This window comes from Hoplias malabaricus, chromosome 6, assembly GCF_029633855.1.
Source record: "Hoplias malabaricus isolate fHopMal1 chromosome 6, fHopMal1.hap1, whole genome shotgun sequence".
Taxonomy (NCBI): domain Eukaryota; kingdom Metazoa; phylum Chordata; class Actinopteri; order Characiformes; family Erythrinidae; genus Hoplias; species Hoplias malabaricus.
The window spans coordinates 12851869-12879759 of NC_089805.1; the positions used below are offsets into that span (position 1 = coordinate 12851869).

The following is a 27891-nucleotide window of genomic DNA, read 5'->3' on the forward strand; positions in this document are numbered from 1 at the left end:
CAGGCGGCACGGTGGCTCAGCAGGTAGTGTCGCAGTCACACAGCTCCAGGGGGTTCGATCATGGGTTCGATTCCCGCTCCGGGTGAGTGTCTGTGAGGAGTTGGTGTGTTCTCCCCGTATCCGCGTGGGTTTCCTCCGGGTGCTCCGGTTTCCTCCCACAGTCCAAAAACACATATTGGTAGGTGGATTGGTGACACAAAAGTGTCCGTAGGTGTGAATGTGTGTGTGTGTCTGTGTTGCCCTGTGAAGGACTGGCGCCCCCTCCAGGGTTTATTCCCACCTTGCGCCCAATGATTCCAGGTGGCTCTGGACCCACCGCGACCCTGAACTGGATAAGCGGTTACAGATAATGAATGAATGAATGTATTTGAATCTTTCTGAGGACTGAGTGTCCAGCACAATAGGACATGACAGTTCTATTAAGTGGGGGCCTTTTACCAGTTTGGTTGAGGGTTACTACAGAACACACTAATTTTTAGGAAAGTCTAAAGAGTTGCTGGTTCCTGAGGTGAGGATTAAGATTAGGGTTCAATCTCTAAGAGCAGAAGGTGTACATATCTACATATTATATTGAAATCAGTGAAAGTCCTCACAAGTATAGCAACACCAACATGTGTGTGTGTGTTATATACTTAAGTAAAGGAACTCAACTTCTCACTGCACTCAGACCACAGCAGCACCTGTGTGTGTGTGAGTGTGTGTGTGTGTGGTTTAGATGGGGAGGGGTGATTATTTTTACCCCCTTGGTTGCCCACTGGATGCTAAGAGGAAATGAATGAATGAATGACCCTCTTTTACTAAATATGCTCTCTCTCTCTCTCTCTCTCTCTCTCTCTCTCTCTCTCTCTCTCGCTCTCTCACCCCAGAGAAACTGTCCTCTGGCAGGAGGTGTTTGTCTCTGAGAGAGCAGATCGTCTCAGGAGACCGTCCTGGAGGACACTCAGGTCAGAAGCGCTGAACGTGGGACACCTGTGTGAGACGTGACGTGAGAGACGTCCTGACAGAAGGACACTTGAAGGGTGTTTACTCTGTTTACTCTCCATTACTATATTTGAAATATAATGTTTATAGAATATTAATTATAAAATTATATAATTGTTATTTTTTTTTGTTTAATTGAAGGTGCAGTCAGTCATCTTTTTCACTGACTTTTCCTCATGTTCTGCACCAGCTGTTACACCGACACTGTGGCCTTGATGTGTCAGATTCTGTAATAAACTCTATATTAAACACTGGCGGACCCTTGTGGAGGACGCACTCTATGAACGATGAGCTCCAGCTAACTTTTTTTTTAATCTCATAAGTTATAAGTTTTCTTGCACAAAAATCAAAGGACTGCACCTTTAAAAGTTAAAGCAACACAAGGTAAGATTTAATATTTGTGTTCCTCGCCTCCCCCTAAAGTTGCAGAGTGTAATTCACTTTTACAGCACTGTCCTGAAATCAAGGGGGAGATGGAGGGAATGGGGGATGTGTCCTACCCTCCTTCCAAGTTTAAATAGTGCAGTTTCTGCTGTGCTGAGCCCAGAGAAGTAACGTTACAGCTCAGTGGAGCATCACAATTATTTTGAAGCTGGAATTTTAAGGTAAAAATATTATTTATTGTTACTTGCATTATCATGTGCCACTTCAGGTTAGAATCCATCTTTTTCTTTTTTCTCTCTTTCTTTTTTCTGTTTTTTCACCTGTGGCCTGATTCTTTCCTTCCTGACGCAGATGCTCCGATGACGGCTGCTCGGGGAGTCAGTGTGAGATCAGTGTGAAGAGAGAACAGTCAAATGCTTTATTATCTACTCACTACTGCCCTCTAATGATGCAATTAGTTAATAATCAAACATTTAATACACTGATCAGCCATAACATTAAAGCTACTCTTGTTTCTACTCTCACTGTCCCCTCTCTCAGCTCCACTGTCCACGCCGGTCACTGCAGTTCTACACTTACACCCTGTAGTCCATCTGTCATCTGTCCAACGCAGACGTCCAGCACCAACTCTCTATCTGTAAAATCTCCAGCTGCAGCAAAGATCACGTTTGTTTTTGTCCGACTCAGGACCGCAGCTCATAAAATTACGACGTGTTCTTTTGACGAGGTTCAAACGCTTACAGTATGCAGAGCAACAGATGGACTACAGTCTTTGTTTTTTTTGACCTTTTTTTACACACTTTTTTGTTGACCTGCTTTTACACATTTAACTCTGTTTAGGAGATTACAAATAAACACATGGTTATGTTATTGATGGTGTGGTTGTGAACAAGGGGAGAGAGAGAGAGAGAGAGAGAGAGAGAGAGAGACAGAGAGAGACAGAGAGAGGGAGACAGAGAGAGAGGGAGAGAGAGAGACACAGAGAGAGAGAGAGAAAGACACACAGAGAGAGAGAGAAAGAGACAGAGAGAGATACAGAGAGAGAGACTGATAAATGACAACCCATCCTTCCTTCACCTGTGAGCTCACTGTGCCTCTGCACTAGCTCATTCATACATTCCCCCCTCTCTCTCTTTCCCTCCCTCCCTCTTTCTCCTTCTCTGACTCATTCTCTCTCTCTCTCTCTCTCTCTCTCTCTCTCTCTCTCTCTCTCTCTCCCTCTCCCTCCCTCCGAGCCTGGGTGATCAGATTTTAAGACAGCGCTGAAGGAGGACAGTCACGTTCCTCAGGTAAAGGCGATGCTCTTGCGGCTGTGACTCTGATGTGGTGTCGATGGTGAACGGCTAGACTTCTGCTGATTTGTTTTATGGGATTGTGAATGGACAGATTCCTGTCGTGTAAAAGGCTGATTGTGAATGGATAGACTTGCGGCATTGGTTCTTTTAGAGTCTGTCGTTCTGAAAGCCGTAGCACTACTGTTTTGCTGCTGATTGTGAATGGCTAGCCTTCTGCTGGTGAGCGCTGCTCTATTGTGAATGGACTGGTAATGTTCCTCCGTTCTGAATGGAGAGATTTCTGTCGTTTAAAAGGATGGACATGGTGCTGGTTTGTGCTGCTGATTGTGAATGGCTAGACTCTTGCCGTGTTTCCTCTCAGAGAACGGACAGATTGCTGGGGTTTAAAGAGACAAAGCGCTGCTTTCCACTGAGTCACGACGTGCTTTTTTGTGCTTGTGGAAAGGGCTTAGTTTTTCTCTTTTTTTCCTCTTCTGGTGCAGAGAGGGTGAATGAATGGAGCGAGTGTCCTCCCCTTCACACCTCTGCTGTGAATGAATCCTGCAGCGGGTCGATACGAGGTTTTCCGCGTGCGTCTTCCCGCTGTGCTGATGCAGAGCAGGACATGCCGTTCTCTTTCTGTTTCCCTCTCAATGACATCAATGAAAACAGACAGAGGGAGGGAGAGAGGGAGCAGAGGGAGATTTACTGGAGTCTGGAGTCATAGCTGGGAAATGTTCTCTTTAATTCATACTCATTTACACATTTGAATGTTTCAGATGTCATTATTTAAGTGTTGTGAGTAAATTCAGGGAAGATCAGTGGAGACAGAGTGATACACAGCGGTGTTTAGTAAATGTTTTATCTCCAAATACAAAGTAATTCCTTTGGTATAAAAGTGATTTCACACCTGAATATTCAGGGCTCAGATACGTGTTAAGATTAGGATTAGGATTCAGCCGTAGTTTCTCTCTCAATGATATCAGTGTAAACACGGATCCAGAAACAGAAGATGTTTGTGGTAGTATTTAAATACACGGAGCACTCATCGGTTCATGTTTGAGATATTGTCGGTGAAAGTACAGAGAGACACAGCGCAGCTCTTTCTACAAACGTTTGTGGTCATAGCTCAACAAGGACACATCCTGTCTGTGATGCAAAGCACTGAATAGTGCCCCCTTGTGGAGCAGATCTTAAGCGAGTGTATATGTGAGTGTGTCTGCGTCCTGCATTACTGTCACTAAAACTACAAACAGTGTAGTGTATCTTTAAAGGTACAGCAGTGGTATTAGAGTCCAGTTGTGTTCCCAAAAGGTTTATTACATTCTCTTCTCCAGAAGGAGAGGGGGATCTCTGTAATCTTTCATTATACAACTGTGGAGAATAAAAGTACACAATAAAAGTCCTAGAGATGAATGACATCAACACAACTTTAAAATCCACAGTTAATATAGAGTAAGGTACAGTTCTGTTCCTAATTAAAGATACAGTACATGTTCCCTCCAGTGTTCCAGCGCAGTGACGCAGTCTCTCTGAGAGTGTACCAAAGTTATATTCAGTTAATATTTAGAAAGTTTAGGGTTAGGGTTAGGGTTAGTGTGGTGTGGAGGAGGTGGGGGGCTGCAGGGTGTTTCAGGAAGCTCCTTCATCCTGCAGTGATTATAATGCTGTCCGGGTTCAGGAGGTCCACCTCTGAGGACAACTTCATTACAAATGTCCCCCTGAGAAAGAAGGCTCTGATTTTTTCCTTTCCACCTTAAATGGTGCAGTATGTACACTCTGTTGCCTGAGTTTCATGTACAAATATTCCACATTAAATGGTGTAGCAGTTACATTCCAGAACACAATATTTGTACATGAAGCTCAGGCAGAATGTAACCACTGAACCATTTAAGGTGGAAAGTAAAAATCAGAATGCTGCTACACCACAATTGAAAATTGAACTGATGCACGATTTAAGGTGGAATGAACAATGTAAACATCAAGTATAGGCACCAGACTGTATGTGCTGCCACCTTTAAAGTAGAACGGAAAATTTGCATGAAGAACATAGTTGCCAGATTGATTCTGCAGCACTATTTAAGGTAGAATGGTGAAATGATGGCACGGCTGTATTTTTTACCCTCGTTTACTCTTAGATATCTCTGTTTCTCCTCCAGGTGTGAGTTAACGCTGTTGTGGAAGTATTGATTTTTATCTGTTGGTCATTTTCTGTGCAGAAGGATGAGGAGTGTGGAAGTGAGGGTTTGGGGGGGGTGTGTGTATGAGCATGTGTGTGTGTGTGTGTGTGTGAGTTTTGGAGGTGTGTGTGTATGCTCTCTCTGTAGTCAGAGAGGATGCTGGGAGATAAATTTAGCCTCCAGCTCTGCTTCCATCTGCTGCCGCATGGTTTAGGGCTGTTGCCATAGGAACAACCACTGGGCGCCCATTAGAGAGAGAGAGAGAGAGAGAGAGAGAGAGAGAGAGAGAGAGAGAGAGAGAGTATGTATTACATGTATTATGTAAAAATATATCGTGGGGTTTAACTTTAACTTTAAATCACACTGATAAATGTGACCTTTTGAGATTAATTCTCAGTAATATCTGTAGCTTATAAATGTTTGATTTCACCTTTTATTATTTGTCAAACTTTAGTAGAAATTCACCTTGTCTTTGTTCGTCAGTGTGTTCAAACATTCACAGATTTAATCTTTGATGATGGTATAAATATAAACAACATGACACATGAAATCTGGCTGGTGTAAATCTTTTTCAGCACATATCTGTTTGTGTTTATGTCTGTTTGTGAGCACACCTCATCTTCAAATCACAGTCCTATTTATTTGTGGTTTATTGCAGAGCTTCAGAAGCCGTGGCCTCTCTGAACCAAGACGAAATCCAACCCCAAGGATCTGAGAATCAAAAACGAACTTTATGATGAATGTATATCTCACTGGAACACACGATAGAAGAGGCAGAGCTGGAGTAAAACTTCAACTCAGGAAGCTGCATATTTACTGACAGTATAAATAATGTTTACTAAATATTTAAGATTTACCAGGTGCTTTAACGTCACCAGAAATGGGAATTTGAATTAAATTTACATCTATACCCTGTTGATGCATCTGCCTCATTTGAAAGTCGTGAGGTAGTCTTGAATAAATAAAAATCCCAAGCACGTGTACCAGCCAGAGGCATTTTACCATTTTATGGAGGTCTCACAAAGTCAGCTGAGCTCTGGAGAACAATCTGGAGGTCCAGAACATCCTCAACATGAGTCGTCTCAGAGTAATCCCCCAACAACTTCTCTTGAACGACAGACAGAAACATCTCATCCCAAGCAGGCCAGAAAACATCGACATGAGAGGAAGCGACTTAGACTCCAGAAGAAGAACGTCCAAGAAATGGAGACACCTGAAAGAGACGTGTCGACATCTGCGCTGGGAACCTCTGAGACAAGCATTGGGATTCCTGGAGAAAAGCAAACAGAAGCCTCTACGTCTTCTGTTTCAGCACAGTCTTGTTTCACGGAGACCCGGGGAAGCCTACTGAAGCAAAAACGTGAACGCAAACCTCAAAAGCCGGGAAAGTATGTCTGCACCTACTGTGGTCGAGCTTGTGCCAAGCCAAGTGTTCTACAGAAACATATACGCTCTCACACTGGAGAGAGACCTTATCCTTGTGCGCCTTGTGGTTTTTCCTTCAAAACGAAGAGCAACCTCTACAAACATCGCAAATCCCACACTCACAGAGTGAAAGCTGGTCTGACTTCTGGTAGAGAATGTCCAGGAGGAAGCTGCCATGAAGAACCAGTTACAGAATCAGATGAAGATTCTGGTCAAGCTTTATCATCTCTTACTCTCAAAAACCAAGGGGCCATACCTTCCCAAAAAACCAGCACAGAAATATCCCCTGAAGGCCAGTCCCAAGCAATGGAAGACTCCCATGCCGTCAAAAAGAGACTCGCGATGAGACTTAGCAGAGGAAAACGCACTCCTCTTGGCTCATCTGATGAGACGACATCATCATTCAGACTAAGCAGCAAAGGCAGCACAGAATCAGGCTACTTTTCTCGCTCTGAGAGCACAGACATCCCTCAGGACAGCCCACCGAACACGAGTGGCAAAAGCTATGCCGAGGTCATTCTAGGCAAATTCGGCCGCCTTGGTAATTTACCGAGACCTTCACGACAACAGCAAGAACAACCTCCAGGGCAAGAAGGCAGGAGCATCCCTTTCACAGTGCCTAAAAAACAGGTCATTGACCACATCACCAAGCTCATTACCATCAACGAAGCAGTTGTAGACACAAGCAAGATCGATAGTGTCAAGCCCAGAAGGTTTTCTCTGTCCAGGAGGAGCAGCACGGAGACAAAGACAACTCTGTCCAAGGAGATTCTCCTACACAGTGCCAAGGAGGTCAGCTCAAAAAGTAGTGGGTCCATAACTCTGGGAGTTCCATGCGAGAAGTTCCAGCACCATTCTCTCAATGTTGACACTTCGTCCACAGCTCCTCTCTTGAGAAGTCACTCATTGCCATCTGATGCCAGTCCTGCATCTACTGCTTCTTCACGTGGCCTTCGACTCAGCCAGTCATTTGAAGAACAACAACCAGCTCAGAATAGGCGTCATGGAATGCTAAGACGCCAGCCTGCCATTGAGTTACCCATTGGTGCTGAAATATCGACCGAGGAAAATCCTGGCTCCAGCTCGTCATTTCACCTCTCAACTCCTTTGGTGCCTGAATGCACACAGAAACAACCTGAACCCTTTGAGTGTGAAGCCTGTGGTGTGGCTTGCAACAACTGGGAAAACTACAAAACACACAGACACCACCACTGCTTGGGCCATCCATCTCACCACCTTGAAATTCATGCCGAGGAACACGGAGCACTTTACAAAACCCGACCTGGTGCTTTAGTGATGAGAAAGAGGAGGAAGGAAGATAGTCTTGAACTTGACGAACCTGCCTTACCATCAGTTGCCTTGCCATCCACTTTTGCATCATCACAAGCATATACTGCATCTCATGCACAGTCCACAGAGTCTGTTGCATCAAAAGAAATGGATAGTGGGATAAAAGGAGTATCAGTCATACAGCATACTAGTTTATTTGACAAACAGGAGCCACCTCCAAGAAGCCAAGGTGCATTTGAAGCTTCTAGAGACAAACCTTCCTCTCAAGAGGGGCCCGAATCCCAAACATCTCCCCCAAAGCCAACCTTCCGTAAGCTTGTCCGTCAACACAACGTTCAAGTGCCGGAGATTCTGGTCACAGAAGATACAGACACCAACATGCCAGTGTCCCCACGTTCTGATGTCGATATTAAAGAGACTGAGAAGGTCGCTGATTTCCAGTGGCCCCAGAGAAGCCCAAGTTTGGCCCAACTTCCAATTGAGAAGCTGCCTCCAAAAAAGAAAAGACTTCGTCTTGCGGAAGCAGCGCAGTCATCTGGGGACTCCAGCTTTGAATCGCTGTCTCTGCCTCACAGTCCAAGTCAAGACAGCTCCTTATCTCACACGTCCAGCCATTCCACTGCACTTGAGGAAACCAGCAAAAGTGACATGGACATGATGTCGACGAGAAGGTCAAGAGCTCCTCACACATTGACAATCCCCACAGGTCCTCAACATCCCCAGCGAGAGATGCGAAGGTCAGCATCTGAGCAGGCACCTCATGTTCCTCAACAAACAAACCCCATAGTTGAAGCCAGGAGTAAGTCCTTTGATTACAGCTGTCTGTCCCCTGATCGGACACCTGCAGGCTGGAGGGAAAGGCGTAAATGCCTTCTGATAAGGCATTCTGCTGTAAAAGAGCCGGAGGATGAAGATTCACCCTCCAAACCAAGTCTTAATTTAAGCTCCTCACCTCCACGGACTAGCATGTCTCCTGGACACAGCCCTGGCAGTTTTCAGTGCCCTGGGCCTGGGCCACCTACCTCCCAAAATGTTTCTGGAGGTAATACGATGCATCCTTCATTTTCCTACAAACATGTCACACAGCCCCCTGGAATTCCAGAGAGTCTTCAAAAGATTCCTCAAAACATCCTCCAGTTAAGCCCTGTGACTAAAACTGATCAGCACACAGCTACGGAAAGTCCGCAATGTCCATCAGGAGCTGCAAGAGCCCATTATTCCTCAGTGTCCACAGGTCTTAAGCTTGAGATACCCCTAGAGGAATCATCTTCAGTTCATCTTTTCCACCATCATCATCAATTCCACCATCCTCATTTTGAGATCACTCCAAGCCAAGAGATGTTGAGTCTTGTCGGAGTACAGAGAGTTCCAGTCCGTCTTCATTCAGACATAGCTTCTCATGCTAAAGCTGTTTACACTACGCTGTCGCAGATGAGGTCACATCATCCCAGCTCAGAAATACAATCGGATACTGTAGCATCCACATTCAATGTAACAGAGCAACAGCCAGTGCCTGAGGGATCTACATCAATATCTGGAGGAAATAAGCGAGTTTTGTCACCCACGAGCAGTTTAGAGCTCATTCCCGGAAGTCAACAACAGAAACGGGTCAAAGAAGATGAGGTTGAGGAGCTTGAACCTAGAAGATTGATTCCAAATAAAAAAGGCAACACTCAAAGTGTCACAGCCCTCGTGAGCAGCAAAGAGACCTTTTCATCTCTTCAAACAAACCTAACCTTCAGCTGGTGCTATCTAAACTACATTAAGCCCAACCCCTCGGCCCAAAGCGACCACCAGAATTCGGTCTACTCTTCTTGGTCCATAAGTTCCAGGAACCCAAATCCTCCAGGTTTAACCAGCAAAGAGGTGCTCTCTCTACTGCACTGCAAACAGAGGAGCACTCCTTTCACCTACACTATGGCAGCCATGCCTGATTCCACTGTGCAGACGCCTGAGATATCTGAGGAACCTGAATCCAAACCCAAAGAGTCTGAGGTAAATGTAAAAACACCTGGATGAAAACATTAATACTTTAATGTGCATGGTGTATAGCATGTAATCGCCGCTTTGAAGTTTTTAATGTATTTTTATACTGCGACAACCATTTCATGACAAATTGACAAAAAAAAAGATTCAGGAAGACTACGTTGTTTTAAGGTTTCTTAAGGCAGTTTATTTTCCTAAGCCCTAACAGGATGGGATTACTTTTCCACGGGGAGCTGGAGAAGTGTAATTTTAACACAGGATGTTTAATATTTGAGGCTGGTGCCATGGGACTAATGCACCCTAGTGCTGTTTGTAGGCTTATTCTGTACAAGTAGAAGGCACTTTACTGATGCAATCCTTTGGTGCTTAAAGACAGGAGTAAAATCACTGAGACACTCTGTTAATAATTACATCACTCCACCTCGTCATATAAACTCAATCCTGTCCAAACAGGGCTTCAGAGTCTTTCATGTCACTTCTGATACTTTAGAGTACTCCAGTTATGCAAGTTGTTGAGTGTGAATTCCTCCATCTCTGTCTCCCTGGGCATGGAGCAGGGTTGGTGAACTTGCCCATGTCTCTCTCGAGTTTAGGTAAGCTCCACTCCGTCCACAGACCCCACAGAGTGCCAGACAACAGAGCTGAGAGAGAAAGAGGAGCCGGCAAAGGAGGAGGAAGAGGAGGAGGAAGAGGAGGAGGAACAGCCTTCCTCCAAACCCAGTGAAATCCCTCGAGTGCAGATCTGTGAAGGAGGGTAAGACACTGCCATGGTTCTGTTAAATGCACAGTTGTAATGATGATCTCATCACAAGGAGAATGGAAATAATGGACAGTACTGTTGCTCTCACACAGCTCCAGGGACCTGGAGGTTGTGGGTTTGAGTCCCGCTCCGGGTGACTGTCTGTGAGGAGTGTGGTGTGTTCTCCCTGTGTCTGCGTGGGTTTCCTCCAGGTGACTGTCTGTGAGGATTGTGGTGTGTTCTCCCTGTGTGTGCGTGGGTTTCCTCCAGGTGACTGTCTGAGGAGTGTGGTGTGTTCTCCCAGTGTCTGTGTGGGTTTCCTCCGGGTGACTGTCTGTGAGGAGTGTGGTGTGTTCTCCCTGTGTGTGCGTGGGTTTCCTCCAGGTGACAGTCTGAGGAGTGTGGCGTGTTCTCCCTGTATCTGCGTGGGTTTCCTCCGGGTGACTGTCTGTGAGGAATGTGGTGTCTTCTCCCTGTGTGTGCGTGGGTTTCCTCCAGGTGACTGTCTGAGGAGTGTGGTGTGTTCTTCCAGTTTCTGCGTGGGTTTCCTCCGGTTGAGTGTCTGTGAGGAGTGTGGTGTGTTCTCCCTGTGTAAGCGTGGGTTTCCTCTGGGTGACTGTCTGTGAGGAGTGTGGCGTGTTCTCCCTGTATCTGCGTGGGTTTCCTCCGGGTGACTGTCTGTGAGGAGTGTGGTGTGTCCTACCTGTGTCTGCGTGGGTTTCCTCCAGGTGACTGTCTGTGAGGAGTGTGGTGTGTTCTCCCTGTGTCTGTGTGGGTTTCCTCCAGGTGCTCCGGTTTCCTCCCACGCTCCAAAAACACACGTTGGTAGGTGGATTGAAGACTCAAAGTGTCCATAGGTGTGAGTGTGTGAGTGAATGTGTGAATGTGTGTCGCCTTGTGAAAGACTGGTGTCCCCTCCAGGGTGTGTTCCCTCCTTGCGCTAAGTGATTCCGGGTAGGTTCTGGACCCACCGCCACCATGAACTGGATAAGGATTACAGACAATGAATGAATGAATGAATGTGTGCATTGTGAGCTGCTGTGAAACCAAATAAACGTTCCTTGTGTGTGTAAGCAGATTTGATTAATAAAGCCTGATCCTGATTCACCTAATGATCAATGTGAACATGTTTACAGTCTATAATTTAATAAAAATAATAGGCCCTCTTTTCCCATCGTTGGACATTAACTGGCCTGGTGTAATTAGCCACACTGGAGTAGATAGAGTGGATTTGTGTTTAATTTAAATGACTATTTTACTTATTCACATGGTAACTGAATTAAACGCTTATGTGGGATGACATATTTCAGCCAGAACTATACAAGGTTCAAGATGTCTACCCCCTCTGCGATAGTGGTACAGTCCATCACCACAAAAATTATGTTTCAAACACACACTCTCGGTTCCGCTGTGTTTCTCTGGTTCAGGACGATCCCAAACACAGCCACACGGATCTGTTTTCCACGTTTACAGTGGTTTAATGTGCACTGGTTTAATGGTGGATGGCTGTGTGCTGTGGCATATCTGAGCTGTGTACAGTGTTACTCGTGCTGCTGCAGGAGAGCTATGGGTTTTCAGAGCCAACACAGACCTTCTGTTCCAGCTCCTGAGCCAAGAAAACACCTCTCCACATCCTGTCCCCACAGAGAGGGAGGGAGGGAGGGAGGGAGAGAGGGAGGCTGTGGATGTATTATTAGATAAAGTCTCAGCGATAAAGCACAAAAGGTCATATCACAATACTTTATACCGGTGCTATTTTAACACACAATCTTTGTTTATTTATCTACTACATCAGCTACTCATAACAGAACAGTGGACTGAGAACTGTGTTCTCTGGAGTGATGGAGTTCCTCTGGTGTGTGGAACAGTGGAACTGTGTTCTCTGGAGTGATGGAGTTCCTCTGGTGTGTGGAACAGTGGGACTGTGTTCTCTGGAGTGATGGAGTTCCTCTGGTGTGTGGAACAGTGGAACTGTGTTCTCTGGAGTGATGGAGTTCCTCTGGTGTGTGGAACAGTGGAACTGTGTTCTTTGAAGTGATGGGGTTCCTCTGGTGTGTGGAACAGTGGAACTGTGTTCTCTGGAGTGATGGGGTTCCTCTGGTGTGTGGAACAGTGGAACTGTGTTCTCTGGAGTGATGGAGTTCCTCTGGTGTGTGGAAAAGTGGAACTGTGTTCTCTGGAGCAATGGAGTTCCTCGGGGGTGATAGGAGACTGTCTGTTTTCTGTGAGTAAAGAGCCGTGGTCTGGATGAAGACGCTGCTCGTGACTGAGGGTCTCAGTGTGGTGTGTGTGGTGTGTGATGTGTGTGTGTGTGTGAGTCTCTCTCGCCGAGCGCTCGTGAGAGTCGTGATAATCGTGTTCACACGTCTCCGCCGTCTCTCTGAGTCTGAGTCATCCGTCAGAGGAGGAGCAGTCTGACCTCCATCTGATCAAACAACATCTCTGCATCTGGAGAACACATCTGGAACATGTTTTTAAAAGCATTGTCCACAGTGGTACAAGAGAATTATAACACTGATGAAACTGATAGTTCTGATCCTAAAGTCTGATTGGCTGTTGTAAAATACACAACATACGCACAGCTAAACCCATACTCCGTTCAGACATTTCACTGGAATAAGAGTCCCTTCAGAAAGATGACAGAAATCTACCATTTTCAACTGATCTCCAAGACCTTGAAAACACATGATTATGTTTAATATACAGTCTATGTCACATTCATTCATTCATTCATTGTCTGTAATCCTTATCCAGTTCATGGTGGCGGTGGGTCCAGAACCTACCCGGAATCACTTAGCGCAAGGAGGGAACACACCCTGGAGGGGACACCAGTCTTTCACAAGGCGACACACATTCACACATTCACTCACACACTCACACCTATGGACACTTTGAGTCTTCAATCCACCTACCAATGTGTGTTTTTGGAGTGTGGGAGGAAACCGGAGCACCCGGAGGAAACCCACACAGACACAGGGAGAACACACCACACTCCTCACAGACAGTCACCCGGAGGAAACCCATGCAGACACAGGGAGAACACACCACACTCCTCACAGACAGTCACCCAGAGGAAACCCACGCTTACACAGGGAGAACACACCACACTCCTCACAGACACTCACCCGGAGGAAACCCACGCAGACACTGGGAGAACACGCCACACTCCTCAGACAGTCACCTGGAGGAAACCCACGCAGACACAGGGAGAACACACCACACTCCTCACAGACAGTCACCTGGAGGAAACCCACGCAGACACAGAGAGAACACACCACACTTCTCACAGTCACCCGGAGCAAACCCACGCAGACACAGAGAGAACACACCACACTCCTCACAGACAGTCAACCGGAGGAAACCCACGCAGACACAGAGAGAACACACCACACTCCTCACAGACACTCACCCGGAGGAAACCCAAGCAGACACAGGGAGAACACATCACACTCCTCACAGACAGTCACCCAGAGGAAACCCAAGCAGACGCATGGAGAGCACATCACACTCCTCACAGACACTCACACGGAGGAAACCCACACAGACACAGGGAGAACACACCACACTCCTCACAGACAGTCACTTGGAGGAAACCCACACAGACACAGGGAGAGCACGGAAACTCCACTCAGATTGGACTCAAACGCAAAATCCCAGCGCTGAGAGGAGAATGTTATCACCACTAAGCCGCTGTGCCACTGAGTAAACCTTTGTACACTCTTCTAATTTTCGAGGAATTTGTGAGTTTTATTTTGTAAAAAAAATACACTTATATATATATATATATATATTTAGTTTTATTAAAATAATAAGTCACTGAAGACCAGGTGGGCGGCATGGTGGTGCAGCAGGTAGTGTCGCAGTCACACAGCTCCAGGGACCTGGAGGTGGTGGGTTCGATTCCCGCTCCAGGTGACTGTCTGTGAGGAGTTTGTGTGTTCTCTCTGTGTCCACGTGGGTTTCCTCCGGGTGCTTCGGTTTCCTCCCACAGTCCAAAAACACACGTTGGTAGGAATTTGGTTGGAAGTGTCCATAGGTGTGAGAGTGTGAATGAATGTGTGTGTGTTGCCCTGTGTAGGACTGGCGCCCCCTCCAGGGTGTATTCCCACCTTGCGCCCAATGATTCCAGGTAGGTGCTGGACCCACTGCGACTCTGAACTGGATAAGCGGTTACAGATAATGAAAGAATGAATGAATAAATGAAGACCATGTGATACTGCAGTTTATTATGATGAATGTGTAATGAGTTGGTGCCTGTTTTCCCTCAAAGTCAGAAACAGCAGTAACACAGTATTTTAAACAGCCCCTGCACCAGTGTCTCCCCTCTGAGCTGCACGTGTGACCCCTTCATGGGTTTGTTTTGTCTCCTCTGCTTTCATTCAAAGATAAACAGTGTTTTTCAGGGCTGTAAACCACTAGGTAAACAGCTGGACGACATGAAACCAAACATGTCCCGTTAGCACCCTGTTATCTTGTTTATTAATAACGCAGGGGGCACGGCCGTGTGCTGAAGCCGGACTCCAAGGTTCAGGTTTATTTTCTTCTCATTTTAACATGTTTTCACCCTCAGAACCAAACCTTGCATCTCCATAATTGTTGTGTATCATATAATCAGGGGCCACATGGTGGAGCAGCAGGTGGTGTCCCTGTCACAGCTCCAGGGTCCTGGAGGTTGTGGATTCGAGTCCTGCTCCGGGTGACTGTCTGTGAGGAGTTTGGTGTGTTCTCCCTGTGTCTGCGTGGGTTTCCTCCGGGTGACTGTCTGTGAGGAGTGTGGTGTGTTCTCCCTGTGTCTGCGTGGGTTTCCTCCGGGTGACTGTCTGTGAGGAGTGTGGTGTGTTCTCCCTGTGTCTGCGTGGGTTTCCTCCGGGCGCTCCGGTTTCCTCCCACGCTCCAAAAACACACGTTGGTAGGTGGATTGGGGAGTCAAAAATGTCCGTAGGTGTGAGTGAGTGAGTGAATGTTTGAGTGTGTGTCGCCCTGTGAAGGACTGGCTCCGGACCCACCACCACCCTGAACTGGATAAGGGTTACAGACAACGAATGAATGAATTAATGAATCACATAATCACACTGTCACCACTCATGTTTCATCCAAGGTATGGTCCCTTTGTAAACAGAGTTTTTGTTTGTCTCCTGGGTCAATACCCATGTTTCACCTACAGCTGAGAGGTCCTGGAAAATCTCCATAAAAAGGAGACCAAATTCAGACTTCTTATTTAGTGAGAAGGGCCAAAAATGTTTACACTGATTTTCCACATCATGGGGCACACCCCTTACCCCTCACCCACCTCACCTCCCCTCACCCCTCACCCCTTACTCAGGGTTCTATACGGCACTAAAAACGGTTCCTCTGTTGTAACAAGCATGACATTGTAACAACAGAGGAACCCTTCTCTAAAAAAGTGCTAGAACCATCTACAGCACATTCTCCATCTGTCTGAAGAACCCTTTAATCATACAAAAGGTTCTTCAAGTGCTTTGGGTTCTGTATAGAACCATTTCCCTTACTAAAGAACCTTTGTAGAACCATCCATTTGGATTTTCATTTTGAAACAGAAACTGGTTATTTACTGAGAACTACTGCTCCCCACCACAGACTCCCTCTCTGTCTCTGTCTCTGTCTCTCTGTCTCTCTCTCTCTCTCTCTCTCTCTCTCTCTCTCTCTCTCTCTCTCTCTGTGTTGTTTGTGTTGGCTCTGGGCTGTGGGACCCCTGGTCTGAGGGGGGCCCTGAGGGTGGGTCTGAAAGGAGGGGATCTCTGTTTCTTGACGTTATAAATGACTTTCTCTGTTGGAGCTAAAGTGGAGGCCCCCGTTTAGGGACGCCTTAACACACCCAGGGATATGTGTGTGTGTGTGTGTGTGTGTGTGTGTGTGTGTGTGTGTGTGTGTGGGTGGGTGTGTATGTGTGTGTGTCTTAGACAAACATTCCAGATGGTTTTTAAAAGCTCATTTTTTAAGAAGGCACTTTTTTAAAAGCGGACTTGTGCAGGTGTTACAGATCTGGAGTTAGATCAGAGTCTCCACGTGTGTGTGTGTGTGTGTGTGTGTGTGTGTAGTTACAGGTCTAACGAGGACTGTGTGTGTGTGTGTGTCTGTGTGTGTAGTTACAGGTCTAACGAGGACCGTGTGTCTGTGTGTGTGTGTAGTTACAGGTCTAATGAGGATTGTGTGTGTGTCTGTGTGTGTGTGTAGTTACAGGTCTAATGAGGATTGTGTGTGTGTCTGTGTGTGTTTGTAGTTACAGGTCTAATGAGGACTGTGTGTGTGTGTTTGTTTGTGTAGTTACAGGTCTAACGAGGACTGTGTGTGTGTGTGTGTATGTGTGTATAGTTACAGGTCTGATGAGGACTGTGTGTGTGTATAATTACAGGTCTAACGAGGACTGTGTGTGTGTGTGTGTGTTTGTGTAGTTACAGGTCTAATGAGGACTACGTGTACGTTCGGGGGCGAGGCAGAGGACGCTACGTGTGTGAGGAGTGTGGAATTCGCTGTAAAAAGCCGAGTATGCTCCGCAAACACATCCGACTGCACACAGACGCTCGGCCCTACGTCTGTCAGCACTGCAACTTTGCCTTCAAGACTAAAGGTACACACTGCACAGACACACCACCCCACTCACTGCTGTGAGGATCTGGTAGAGGACAGCCTCATCATCATCAGTGAGGGTCAGGGGCTGGGGATTAGTTATCTGTGTTCTCTGGAGTGATGGGTTTCCTCTGGTGTGTGGAACAGTGGAACTGTGTTCTCTGGAGTGATGGGGTTCCTCTGGTGTGTGGAACAGTGGAACTGTGTTCTCTGCAGTGATGGAGTTCCTCTGGTGTGTGGAACAGTGGAACTGTGTTCTCTGGAGCAATGGAGTTCCTCTGGGGTGTGTGAAACAGTGGAACTGTGTTCTCTGGAGTGATGGAGTTCCTCTGGTGTGTGGAACAGTAGAACTGTGTTCTCTGGAGCAATGGAGTTCCTCTGGGGTGTGTGGAACAGTGGAACTGTGTTCTCTGGAGCAATGGAGTTCCTCTGGGGTGTGTGGAACAGTGGAACTGTGTTCTCTGGAGCAATGGAGTTCCTCTGGGGTGTGTGGAACAGTGGAACTGTGTTCTCTGGAGTGATGGGGTTCCTCTGATGTGTGGAACAGTGGAACTGTGTTGTCTGGAGTGATGGGGTTCCTCTGGTGTTTGGAACAGTGGAACTGTGTTCTCTGAAGTGGTGTGGTTCCTCTGGTGTTTGTAACAGTGGAACTGTGTTCTCTGGAGTGATGGAGTTCCTCTGGGGTGAGTTGGAGTGGTAATGATGAGGCTGAGGTCCATCAGACCCTCACAGCAATGTTCTATATCTACAAACCGGATTCAAAAAAGTTGGGACACTAAACAAATTGTGAATAAAAACTGAATGCAATTATGTGGAGGTGCCAACATCTAATATTTTATTCAGAATAGAACACAAATCACAGATCAAAAGTTTAAACTGAGAGAATGTATCATTTTAAGGGAAAAATTGTTGTTTCAAAATTTCATGGCATCAACAAATCCCAAAAAAGTTGGGACAAGGCCATTTTTTACCACTGTGTGGCATCCCCCCTTCTTCTTACAACACTCAACAGACGTCTGGGGACAGAGGAGACCAGTTTATCAAGTTTAGAAATAGGAACGCTCTCCCATTCATATCTAATACAGGCCTCTAACTGTTCAATCGTCTTGGGCCTTCTTTGTCGCACCTTCCTCTTTATGATGCACCAAATGTTCTCTAAAGGTGAAAGATCTGGACTGCAGACTGGCCATTTCAGTACCCGGATCCTTCTCCTACATAGCCATGATGTTGTGATTGCTGCAGAATGTGGTCTGGCATTATCTTGTTGAAAAACACAGGGTCTTCCCTGAAAGAGATGACGTCTAGATGGGAGCATATGTTGTTCTAGAACCTGAACATAGTTCTCTGCATTAATAGTGCCTTTCCAGACATGCAAGCTGCCCATGCCACAAGCACTCATGCAACCCCATACCATCAGTGATGCAGGCTTCTGAATGGAGCGTTGATAACAACTTGGGTTATCCTTGTCCTCTCTGGTGATGACATGGCATCTCAGTGTTCCATAAAGAACATCAAATCGTGACTCATCTGACCACAGAACAGTCTTCCATTTTGCCACACTCCATTTTAAAAGACTCCTGACCCAGTGCAAACGTCTGAGCTTGTGGAGCTTGCTTAGAAATGGCTTCCTCTTTGCACTGTAGAGTTTCAGCTGGCAACGGCGGATGGCACGGTGGATTGTGTTCACCGACAATGCTTTCTCGAAGTATTCCTGAGCCCATTCTGTTATTTCCTTGACAGTGGCATTCCTGTTTGAGGTGTAGAGTTTTATGGCCTTGACCCTTACGCACAGCAATTGTTCCAGATTCTCAAAATCTTTTGATGATGTTATGCAAGGTTGATGATGAAAACTTCAAAGTCTTTGCTATTTTACGCTGGGTAACACCATTCTGGTTTTGCTGCACTATCTTTCGGCACAACAATGATGGAATTGGTGATCCTCTTACCATCTTGGCTTCAGAGAGACACTGACACGCTGAGAAGCTCTTTTTATACCCAATCATGTTGTCAATTGACCTAATTAGTGTTAATTGGTCTTCCAGCTGTTCGTTATATGCTCAATTTCCTTTTTCCAGCCACTTATTGCTATTTGTCCCAACTTTTTTGGGATTTGTTGACACTGAAATTTTGAATCAACATATATTTCCTTTAAAATGTTACATTTACTCAGATTAAACTTATGATCTGTCATCTGTGTTCTATAACGAATGAAATATTGACATTTGCCATCCCCACATCATTGCATTCAGTTGTTATTCACAATTTGTTTAATGTCTCAACTTTTTTGGAATCCGGTTTGTGGTGTAAATTGCAGCAAAGAAGAATAAAGCCCTGATCCTGCAGTGAATAAAACTGAATGGTCATTATTGGGAGCCTCTGTCCATCTGTTAAACACTATGTGTAAATTTTATTCTGTGTTTCACTGTTTTTTCTGAAGGGAATCTGACTAAACACATGAAGTCGAAGGCTCACGGTAAACGCTGTCCAGAGGGAACGGCCCCGGGGCCCCTGCAGTGTGAACCTGAGACGGAGGAAGGAGGTGGGAACCGTCCTTTACTCTAATGAGTATACTCACCCCTCCCCTTCTCCACAGTAGAACATAGTTTTGTTTCTTAATGAAACGTCTGTGACCTGCTTTGGTCCAAACCCCACGAGCCCCACAGCAGTGTTCTCCCCCTGTGTAAACAGCCCTGTTCAGAACGCCCGCTTTCAGCACCTGTACCTTTTAAATGATAATGAGCCACTCCCTGTTCACCCCGACCACGAGCGCACAGCAGTGAGGAGCGAGGAGCAGAAGCTCTGGTTTATAGCTGTTTTCGCTCGGTTCTCTTTCTTCTCCATTCTCGTTTTCTCCGTTTTTACTCAGTGCTCTTATTTCTCTGCCCCCTTGTCTGAGTCTGTCCGATCACAGTGCTGGACCCGTGTTTACGTGAGAGCACAAAGACGAGGTTAAACACAGCAAAACAGACACAATGAGCGCAGAGAAATAAGAGCACTGAGTAAAAACGGAGAAGAAAGAGAACCAAGTGAAAATGACTAAAAAACAGAGCTTCTGCTCCTCGCTCCTAACTGCTGTGTGCTTGGGGTCGGGGTGAACGGCGAGCAGCTGATTATCATTTAAAGGAACAGGTGCTGAAAGCAGGTGTTCTGAACAGGGCTGTTTACACAGGGGGAAAACACTGCTGTGGGGCTCGTGGAGTTTGGACCTGGACCTGTGTTCCTCTGTGGAGACGAGGGTGTGGGGTGTTTCCAGTTTAAGACCATAGAGCGCAGAGTAAATGTGGTATTCCTGCCTGAGCTGGGACTCAAACCCTACTTTAGCAATGTAGCAGTGTTATCCACACCCCTCCCCCACCGCTCATGTCCTGATGTCCTTTGTGTCCTGTAGGTGTGGAGGAGCGCTCCGTTTTGCCAGAAGTCACCGAGGAGCACCAGTTCTCGGATGCGGAGGACACGGATGAGGACGAGGAGGAGGAGGAAAACGAGGACGGTGACGAGGAGACGTCTCCCTCTTCCGTCTCCTCTGTGAGCAGATCGCTCTCTGGGGAAGAGCCGGGTTCTCAGGAGAGTCCGGTTCCTCTTCCCAAAGCTCCAGAACCCATTCCGAGTCCAGTGAGGCCTTTCGCGGCAGTGTCTCCCAATAAGTTAGTGGATAAACCATCACCTCCATGCTGTCTCTCTCCTTGTCTGACTCTGTATCCGGCTCTCCCTCGCTCTCCAGGACGAGACTTGTCTCCCCTCTGCTGTCTCTCTTCCAGGGTTAGCCTCTCTCCATCCCCCTGTCTGTCCTCTCTGTCCCTCTCCAGCCGTCCTGTCTCTCCTCTTTCGGTGAGACACCTGTCTCCAGTCCGAGCTCTGTCTCCCATTAGACCGGCGTCCCCTAGTGGCCCCAAGAACGCCATCATCGGGGCTAGTGTTACTGTCCAAAAGACACCAAACGCTAAAAGAGAGACGATAAAGGTGTCCCCCAACAGACTCTGCCTCAAGAACAAACAGGTGAGTCCTGCTCTGCGTCTGTCAGCTTTGGTAGTGTCAGAGAACTGCACAATTCCACCTTAAAAAACAATGTTCCACTTTTTCTCACTGACTACTGAGATGTGAACAAGGTTTCTGCAGAGTGAAACTGATATGGACCAGGGGTCGCCAGTGATAGATACATAGTTGAGATGCTCTGGAGCAGCTGCACATGAGCCTGAAGTCACCATGTCCAATGCCAAGAGTCAGCCAGAGGGGTGTACATCCCCCGGTACTGTGCTGTGGAACAGCGGAACTGAGCTATCTAGAGTGACGCTGTGGAACCAACATCAGCCCCTGACCTCACTGATGATTTGGAGTCTTCTGAATGCCATGAAATCCTCACAGCAATGTTCCAACATCTAAAATAAAGCCTTCTGCAGTCATTTGGCCGTGTGTGTGTGTGTGTGTGGGAGGCAGGGTGACAGAGGCCTAAGCGAGAGCCCAGGTCACTCTCTTTGTCCGAGGTTGTTTTCCCGACCTTTTTATTTACTTCTGTAAACCAAAGTAAACCCAGAAAAGCAAACAAACTGGTGCCAAAAGCGTCCGCTCTGTTATTTCAGAGGTCAGACTTTATCCAGAAAAGGATGAGAAGCCCGTTGTAGTTAAAACCGAGCCAGAAAATAGCACTTAAACTTGTTTTAAAAATAGATGTATGTTCCTAAAACACACCTGAGGGTTTCAGATTTAAACTGGACCAGAGCTAAACCTGCTTCTGATAAACACCTCCAGGTGGAAATAGACGGCGCGTCTCAGTACCCGACTGTTGTTGGCACCTCAGGTTCAGTCTACTGTACCCAACTGTTGTTGGCACCTCAGGTTCAGTCTACGTCCCACACGGCGGCTGACTCTGGGTCAGGATACGCTTCACGGTCCGTGCCGTATCTGGGTCGGATCAGGAGCCGGGTATCGTCCCTAGTTTGATCCAGATCTGGGAAACAGGTTGGACACAGCACTGCACCACGGTGCCCGGTTCTGTCATAGAGATGCAGGAGTCGGGGTCACATTCAGGTCCCAAGCAGTTTCAGCGTGTGCCCTCAGGGATATTTCAGTGTTTTAAAAATAAGATACAAGTATATTTCATTTTATATATTTATTTTCCTAATTAACTGAATTATCATATATCTTTACTCTGACCTCACAGTGGAGCAGCAGGTAGTGTCTCTGTCACATCTCCAGGGTCCTGGAGGTTGTGGGTTCAAGTCCTGCTGTGACTGTCTGTGAGAAGTGTCGTGTGTTCTCCCTGTGTCTGCGTGGGTTTCCTCCGGGTGACTGTCTGTGAGGAGTGTGGTGTGTTCTCCCTGTGTCTGCGTGGGTTTCCTCCGGGTGAATGTCTGTGAGGAGTGTGGTGTGTTCTCCTTGTGTCTGTGTGGGTTTCCTCCGGGTGACTGTCTGTGAGGAGTGTGGTGTGTTCTTCCTGTGTCTGCGTGGGTTTCCTCCGGGTGAATGTCTGTGAGGAGTGTGGTGTGTTCTCCCTGTGTCTGTGTGGGTTTCCTCCGGGTGACTGTCTGTGAGGAGTGTGGTGTGTTCTTCCTGTGTCTGCGTGGGTTTCCTCCGGGTGAATGTCTGTGAGGAGTGTGGTGTGTTCTCCTTGTGTCTGCGTGGGTTTCCTCCGGGTGACTGTCTGTGAGGAGTGTGGTCTGTTCTCCTTGTGTCTGCATGGGTTTCCTCCGGGTGACTGTCTGTGAGGAGTGTGGTGTGTTCTCCCTGTGTCTGCGTGGGTTTCCTCCGGGTGACTGTCTGTGAGGAGTGTGGTGTGTTCTCCCTGTGTCTGCGTGGGTTTCCTCCGGGTGACTGCCTGTGAGGAGTGTGGTGTGTTCTCCTTGTGTCTGTGTGGGTTTCCTCCGGGTGACTGTCTGTGAGGAGTGTGGTGTGTTCTTCCTGTGTCTGGGTGAGTTTCCTCTGGGTGCTCCGGTTTCCTCCCACGCTCCAAAAACACACGTTGGTAGGTGGATTGGAGACTCAAAAGTGTCCTTTCATATGTTTAACTTCATGCCTTTGACTTTAATTTCATTTATTGAAATAAACATAAATATTGAACATTTTCTGCATGTTTTAGAGGATTTTAAAAATACTTTTTACCAAACGGATCTGTTAATGTATCACAACAGAAAGGAAACATTTTACGTTACGTATCTGATACTCACCCTTAATTTACCGAAATATTCACTCAGCACTTTGTAGCTCACACTTGGAGAGGCCTGCTTTCAATATCGAAAAACATACGCAGATTTGAAATGATGGTAAACAGGGAATGCAGGATATTTGTTTTCAGCATCGTCTTCGTGGTGTGTGTGTGTGTGTGTGTGTTCAAAATGGAATATCCTCTTCTGTAAATACTAAAAGAAACCCTGTCATTCTGTTCTTGTCTGTCTTTAGGAGGCGGTGTTCAGTCCTCAGAGAAGAGGACTCCAGCCCCAGAGTGGTCTCGTCTCCAGAAACAGAGACACCACTCCCCGGGTCCTGAGCCACCTCCCGCTTCACTCCCAGCCTCTACCTCCGAGCGCTAGTGTCAGCGTCAGCCTCATGATCCCCATTGGAGGCATCCAGGTGGTCCAGTCCCGGTGGTCCGGCCTCAACGCGGCCAGGAAAACACAAAACACAAAGGGAAAACAGAAAGTGGGTCCCTCGAACCCGGAGCATCTGCCTGGAGAGCAGAACCGAGAAGCAGATGAGAAAAAGAGGGATGTCCCCTGCGTCCCCTTAACGACATGGAAGTGTTTATCTCAAAGAAAAGAGAGGAAGCGTGTGGCCTTTCGCGCCAGTCCTCTCTCACACTTCCACAGAAACGCGCTCACCACCGCTGCAGAGGGGACAGTGGCGTCCAAAAGCATGTGGAGCGAAAGAGCCTCTGCCATTTCCAGTGCCAGGGACAGAGCCCTGGTCTCGGTTCCCAACACAGCGAATGTGGACAGGATCCCCTAACAAAGGGTTCATCAGTTTCAGTCCCAGAGGGGCACAACATTTTTGGGGATTTTCTTGTTTTTAAATCATTTAGCAGAACGTTGTTATAATCCTGTACTCACCATCATGCCCATACAAGGAGGAGTGGGTGTGGTCTGGATTTCCATATAAGGAGGAGTGGGTGTGGTCTGGATGTCCATATAAGGGGGAGTGGGTGTGGTCTGGATGACCATGTAAGGAGGAGTGGGTGTGGTCTGGAAGCGGCATATAGTTTCAAACATGACCTTCCTTATATAGGCATCCAGCCACACCCACAATTCTGAATATGGGCGTGTTGATGATGAATTCTGGGTTACCATTGGCTGAGAGTTTTCGCAGTGAAATGAAATGGGACAGTTTTCAGGTGTTCCTGCTGTTTCAGGTGTTCCAGGTGTTCCAGGCATTCCTGGTGTTCCAGTTGTCCCCAGTGTTCCTGGTGTTCCAGGTGTTCCCGGTGGACAAGGTGTTCCTGGTGTTCCCGGTGTTCCAGGTTTAACTGATGGGTGTAAGAAGGAAATCACTGAGATGATCCGGACCCCAACCCCCAGTGACTGAAACTGAACATGTTTAAAAACATTATACCCCCTCAACAGAGCACTTGGGGAATATTCCCCCTTTTTCTGTGTAATTGTAAATATGTAGATGCTCCACATATATCTGTATGTACACTGTTCTGGATCTGAAATCTATAATCTACAATCTAATTTATCTACACATATAAATATATACTGTACAAATTAATGGTTTCTATCCGTTTCTAAGAGGCGTCGTATGGCATTGCGGTTTATTACTGTATGTGTTTGTATTGTTACTGTATGCAATTTCTCACCGGAGTCCAGGACTCGTTTTTAAAACATTTTCACAGGTCCCCAAGCGCAGGGCTGCTTTAGTTTGGTTTACACACGGGGCGAGGGGAGTGTGGGACTGTATTTCTGCTGAAGCCCATTTCCACCAGGAGAAACACAACTGGAATAAAACCCAGTTTGAAACTGAAATATTGACAAATTTTTACCAAAGAATTGATCACATTTTCTCAAATAATTCTTCTACAAAATAATTTAGGAAAATATCATTATTCTGAAACATTTAGTCTTTATTTGTTGATGCAAAGTCAATATTTAAAGAAAACAGTAAATAAAAAACTAACCGTGGTCCAGTCGGAGATGTAATGTTTATATTCTGTCCTTATTTCAGGATTTTACTTTGATGTTTAGGAAGGAGTGGGCTTCCAGGAATATGAGCATATGCATCTGTAAATATTAAAGTGTCATAGTGAGGATTTATGGTGATATTTATTATCATATTCTCTTTCAGTTTTCTGAGATATAATGTTTTCTGTCACCTGGGTTTTAAGGTGGACAGGTCGATGATTGTATTTCACTGGAAAAGACCGGCGTTCTATGGGGACGGCCATTTCAGTTAACTTTGGTACAGAATCTCTGACACATCCGGGCCATTAGGTGGCAGTGTAACAGCTCTGTTTCATAAGGAGGAGGAAATATTTTACACAAAATAATACACGCTGCAAAAAACAAATGCTAAGAATCAAAAGGAAAAATTATACACTGTGAACCCAAACAGAAAAAAATGATTGAAATATATAGATTTTAAAAGAGCGTGGACTACTTTATTTCAGTCTGCAGTTATTTATTTGATGCTTGTTTTCATTTGCATTTCGCTCATCTTTGCTTCTCTCTCTTGCTTCTGCTTCATTTTTGCATCTGAGATTTTTGGCCTATTTTTCACAGGGGGAGGGGCTTAGAAAAAGGTGTTCTTTACTCCCTATTGGTCGACTGAATTTGGACCGACAGGTGTTCTGAAACAGATGAAGCAGAATCAAATGAGAAATTCTAAAATTTAAAGACTTTATCGAAAAAATCCACAAAAAAAATAAAAATGAAATCAAAGTTTGACAAAGTGCAAAAGAAAATAAGAATAAAAAATGCAAAGTGTAACAAAGTGGTCGAGCATCTTTTAAAATGACGTGTTGTTTTTTTACGATTTTGCTTTTGTGAAATACACTTTTACTGTTCTGAGTAACTCTACAATAACTGTACATCACTCACAATGTGTAAGACAGTAATAAATATTAATAACCATTAGGTAAAACACAGTTAATCATTAAATAATTTGAATAAACAAAAACAAACTAAATAAAATCCTAAAATGTTTGTTCTTGTTTCTGTCAGCACTTAAAGATTAATTGTGATTTTACGTTATTGTTTATTAATGCTTATTAATTAAAACTTTTTGAAATGCTGTTATTTAACGTTCCCTTGTTGTGAAGTGTATTTTCAGAACTGCTTTCAGATTTGATTAATTTGTGTAAAATTTTTATCAGAACTGCAGCTCCATAATGAAATGCTGATGTGCCAGACATTGATTTTGTAAAAGCAATAGATTCCCGAGTTGTTTTTGAAGAAAAAACATCTGTATTTATTTAAATCATATGTTTTTCAGCCCATTTTGTTCTGTACTCTGTATGAACACAGCCCTGAGCGAGGCGCCTGCAGGGTCTGGGCCGTGGTACAGAGGTGTGGAGGGGGTCTCTGGGGTTTATTGGGTCATCTGTGTACTTTACAGTAGCAGTGTTTCTATACAGACCCCTCCCCCTGACGGTGTTCTGACGAGGTGTGCTACCTGTCGGTGTCCTACTTTTCAGCTCTGCGCCTGTTCATCTCCTGTTTATTTTTCTGTACTCAGCACTTTCTGATACACTGCATTTATCTGATCAGAGAATCTCACCTACTGTTTATTTAAGCAGCTGTTTGTATAAAAGCACACCACGGCAGCACAGTTCCACAGGGTAAACGCGCCTCGTCACAACACCTCCCCGTCCCCAGCCCTCGCAGCTATAATTATTAATGAGAGTTTATCAATCCATTGATCACCTGCTGGAGCTGGGACAGAAAAACAACATCTGTTTCACAGGTGAATCACGACTCCTCAGACTTTACTGTAACTCACACTGAGAAAATAATCACCTCTCGGTCGCTGACATCAGACGTGAGACAGAACACCGACCTCCATCTGAGAACGTGGAATTGTAGAGATATTCACTAGATTTAAGATGATTACAGGTGATTTAAGGTGGACACGCTGAAAGAGAGATGACATTCCTCTGGTTTCTGATGGGGCTCGTGTGTCACATGAACATTCGGGGCATTAATTAAAGACAAAATTAAAGCATCTGACAAAAGCAATAACTCCATCTCAAATCAATAAAGATCTCTTTTGCCACGGGATTGAACTCTCTCTCTGTCTCTGAAATGTTCCATGTTCCACTTTGACGGAAGTTAAATAAAAACAAAAACATGGAAATGAAGAAAATGTGTTTGTTTCTTACCTTTTTTACCTCTAGATTGTAGCACTGCAACATTTTCTGTAAAAACAAAACAAAAAAATATATATATAATTTAAATAGCATTTATGAGGTTTATAATGCAGTAGACTGTGTATTAAAAGACATTAAAGAGTGCTGTTAAATGTTAAAACTTGTTATAATCAACATCTAATGATTAATTTGGAGCATTAACAATTTTACTTTACATTTATTTGAAAAAACAAACAGTATATTTTCATTAATCTTCTGTAACAGCTTTATTCTTTTCAGGATCATAGTGGGTCCAGTCACTTACACAGTCACTCAGTCACTCACACAGTCACTTACACACCCAGTCACACACACACACTCACCCAATCACTAATACACTCATCCAGTCACTCACCCAGTCACTCACACACACACTCATCCAGTCACTCACACACTCACCCAGTCACACACTCACCCAGTCACTCACACTCACATAGTCACTCACACACTCACCCATTCACACACACACACTTACTCAGTCACTCACACACTCCACTAATCACTCACCCAGTCACTCATACACTCACCCAGTCACTCACAAATTCACCCAGTCACTTAAACACTCACCCAGTTACTCACACACTCACCCAGGCACTCACACAGTCACCCAGTTACCCATACACTCACCCTGTCACTCACACACTCACCCAGTCACTCACCAAGTCACACAAACTTGTGCACAATTTCACCCTCATTCTGTCACTCACACAAAGA

At 45.7% G+C, this 27891-nt stretch overlaps 1 protein-coding gene across 2 annotated transcripts in view; it reads left to right on the forward strand.

The window, feature by feature from the left end:
- Positions 1-27109, forward strand: part of hivep3a (HIVEP zinc finger 3a) — a 35668-nt gene extending 8559 nt beyond the window's left edge. The window contains exons 2-9 of one of the 2 annotated variants that reach the window (XM_066674759.1): positions 867-1019; positions 1123-1365; positions 5478-9529; positions 10114-10274; positions 16673-16848; positions 19285-19386; positions 20236-20843; positions 23241-27109. In XM_066674759.1, the coding sequence (XP_066530856.1) occupies positions 5828-9529; positions 10114-10274; positions 16673-16848; positions 19285-19386; positions 20236-20843; positions 23241-23786 (5295 nt within the window). In that variant the 5' untranslated portion in view covers positions 867-1019; positions 1123-1365; positions 5478-5827 and the 3' untranslated portion in view covers positions 23787-27109. Of the gene's footprint in view, positions 1-866; positions 1020-1122; positions 1366-2323; positions 2655-5477; positions 9530-10113; positions 10275-16672; positions 16849-19284; positions 19387-20235; positions 20844-23240 lie in introns of those variants that run through there. The other variant, XM_066674760.1, reaches the window with a different exon arrangement.
- The last annotated feature ends 782 nt before the right edge of the window (positions 27110-27891 follow it).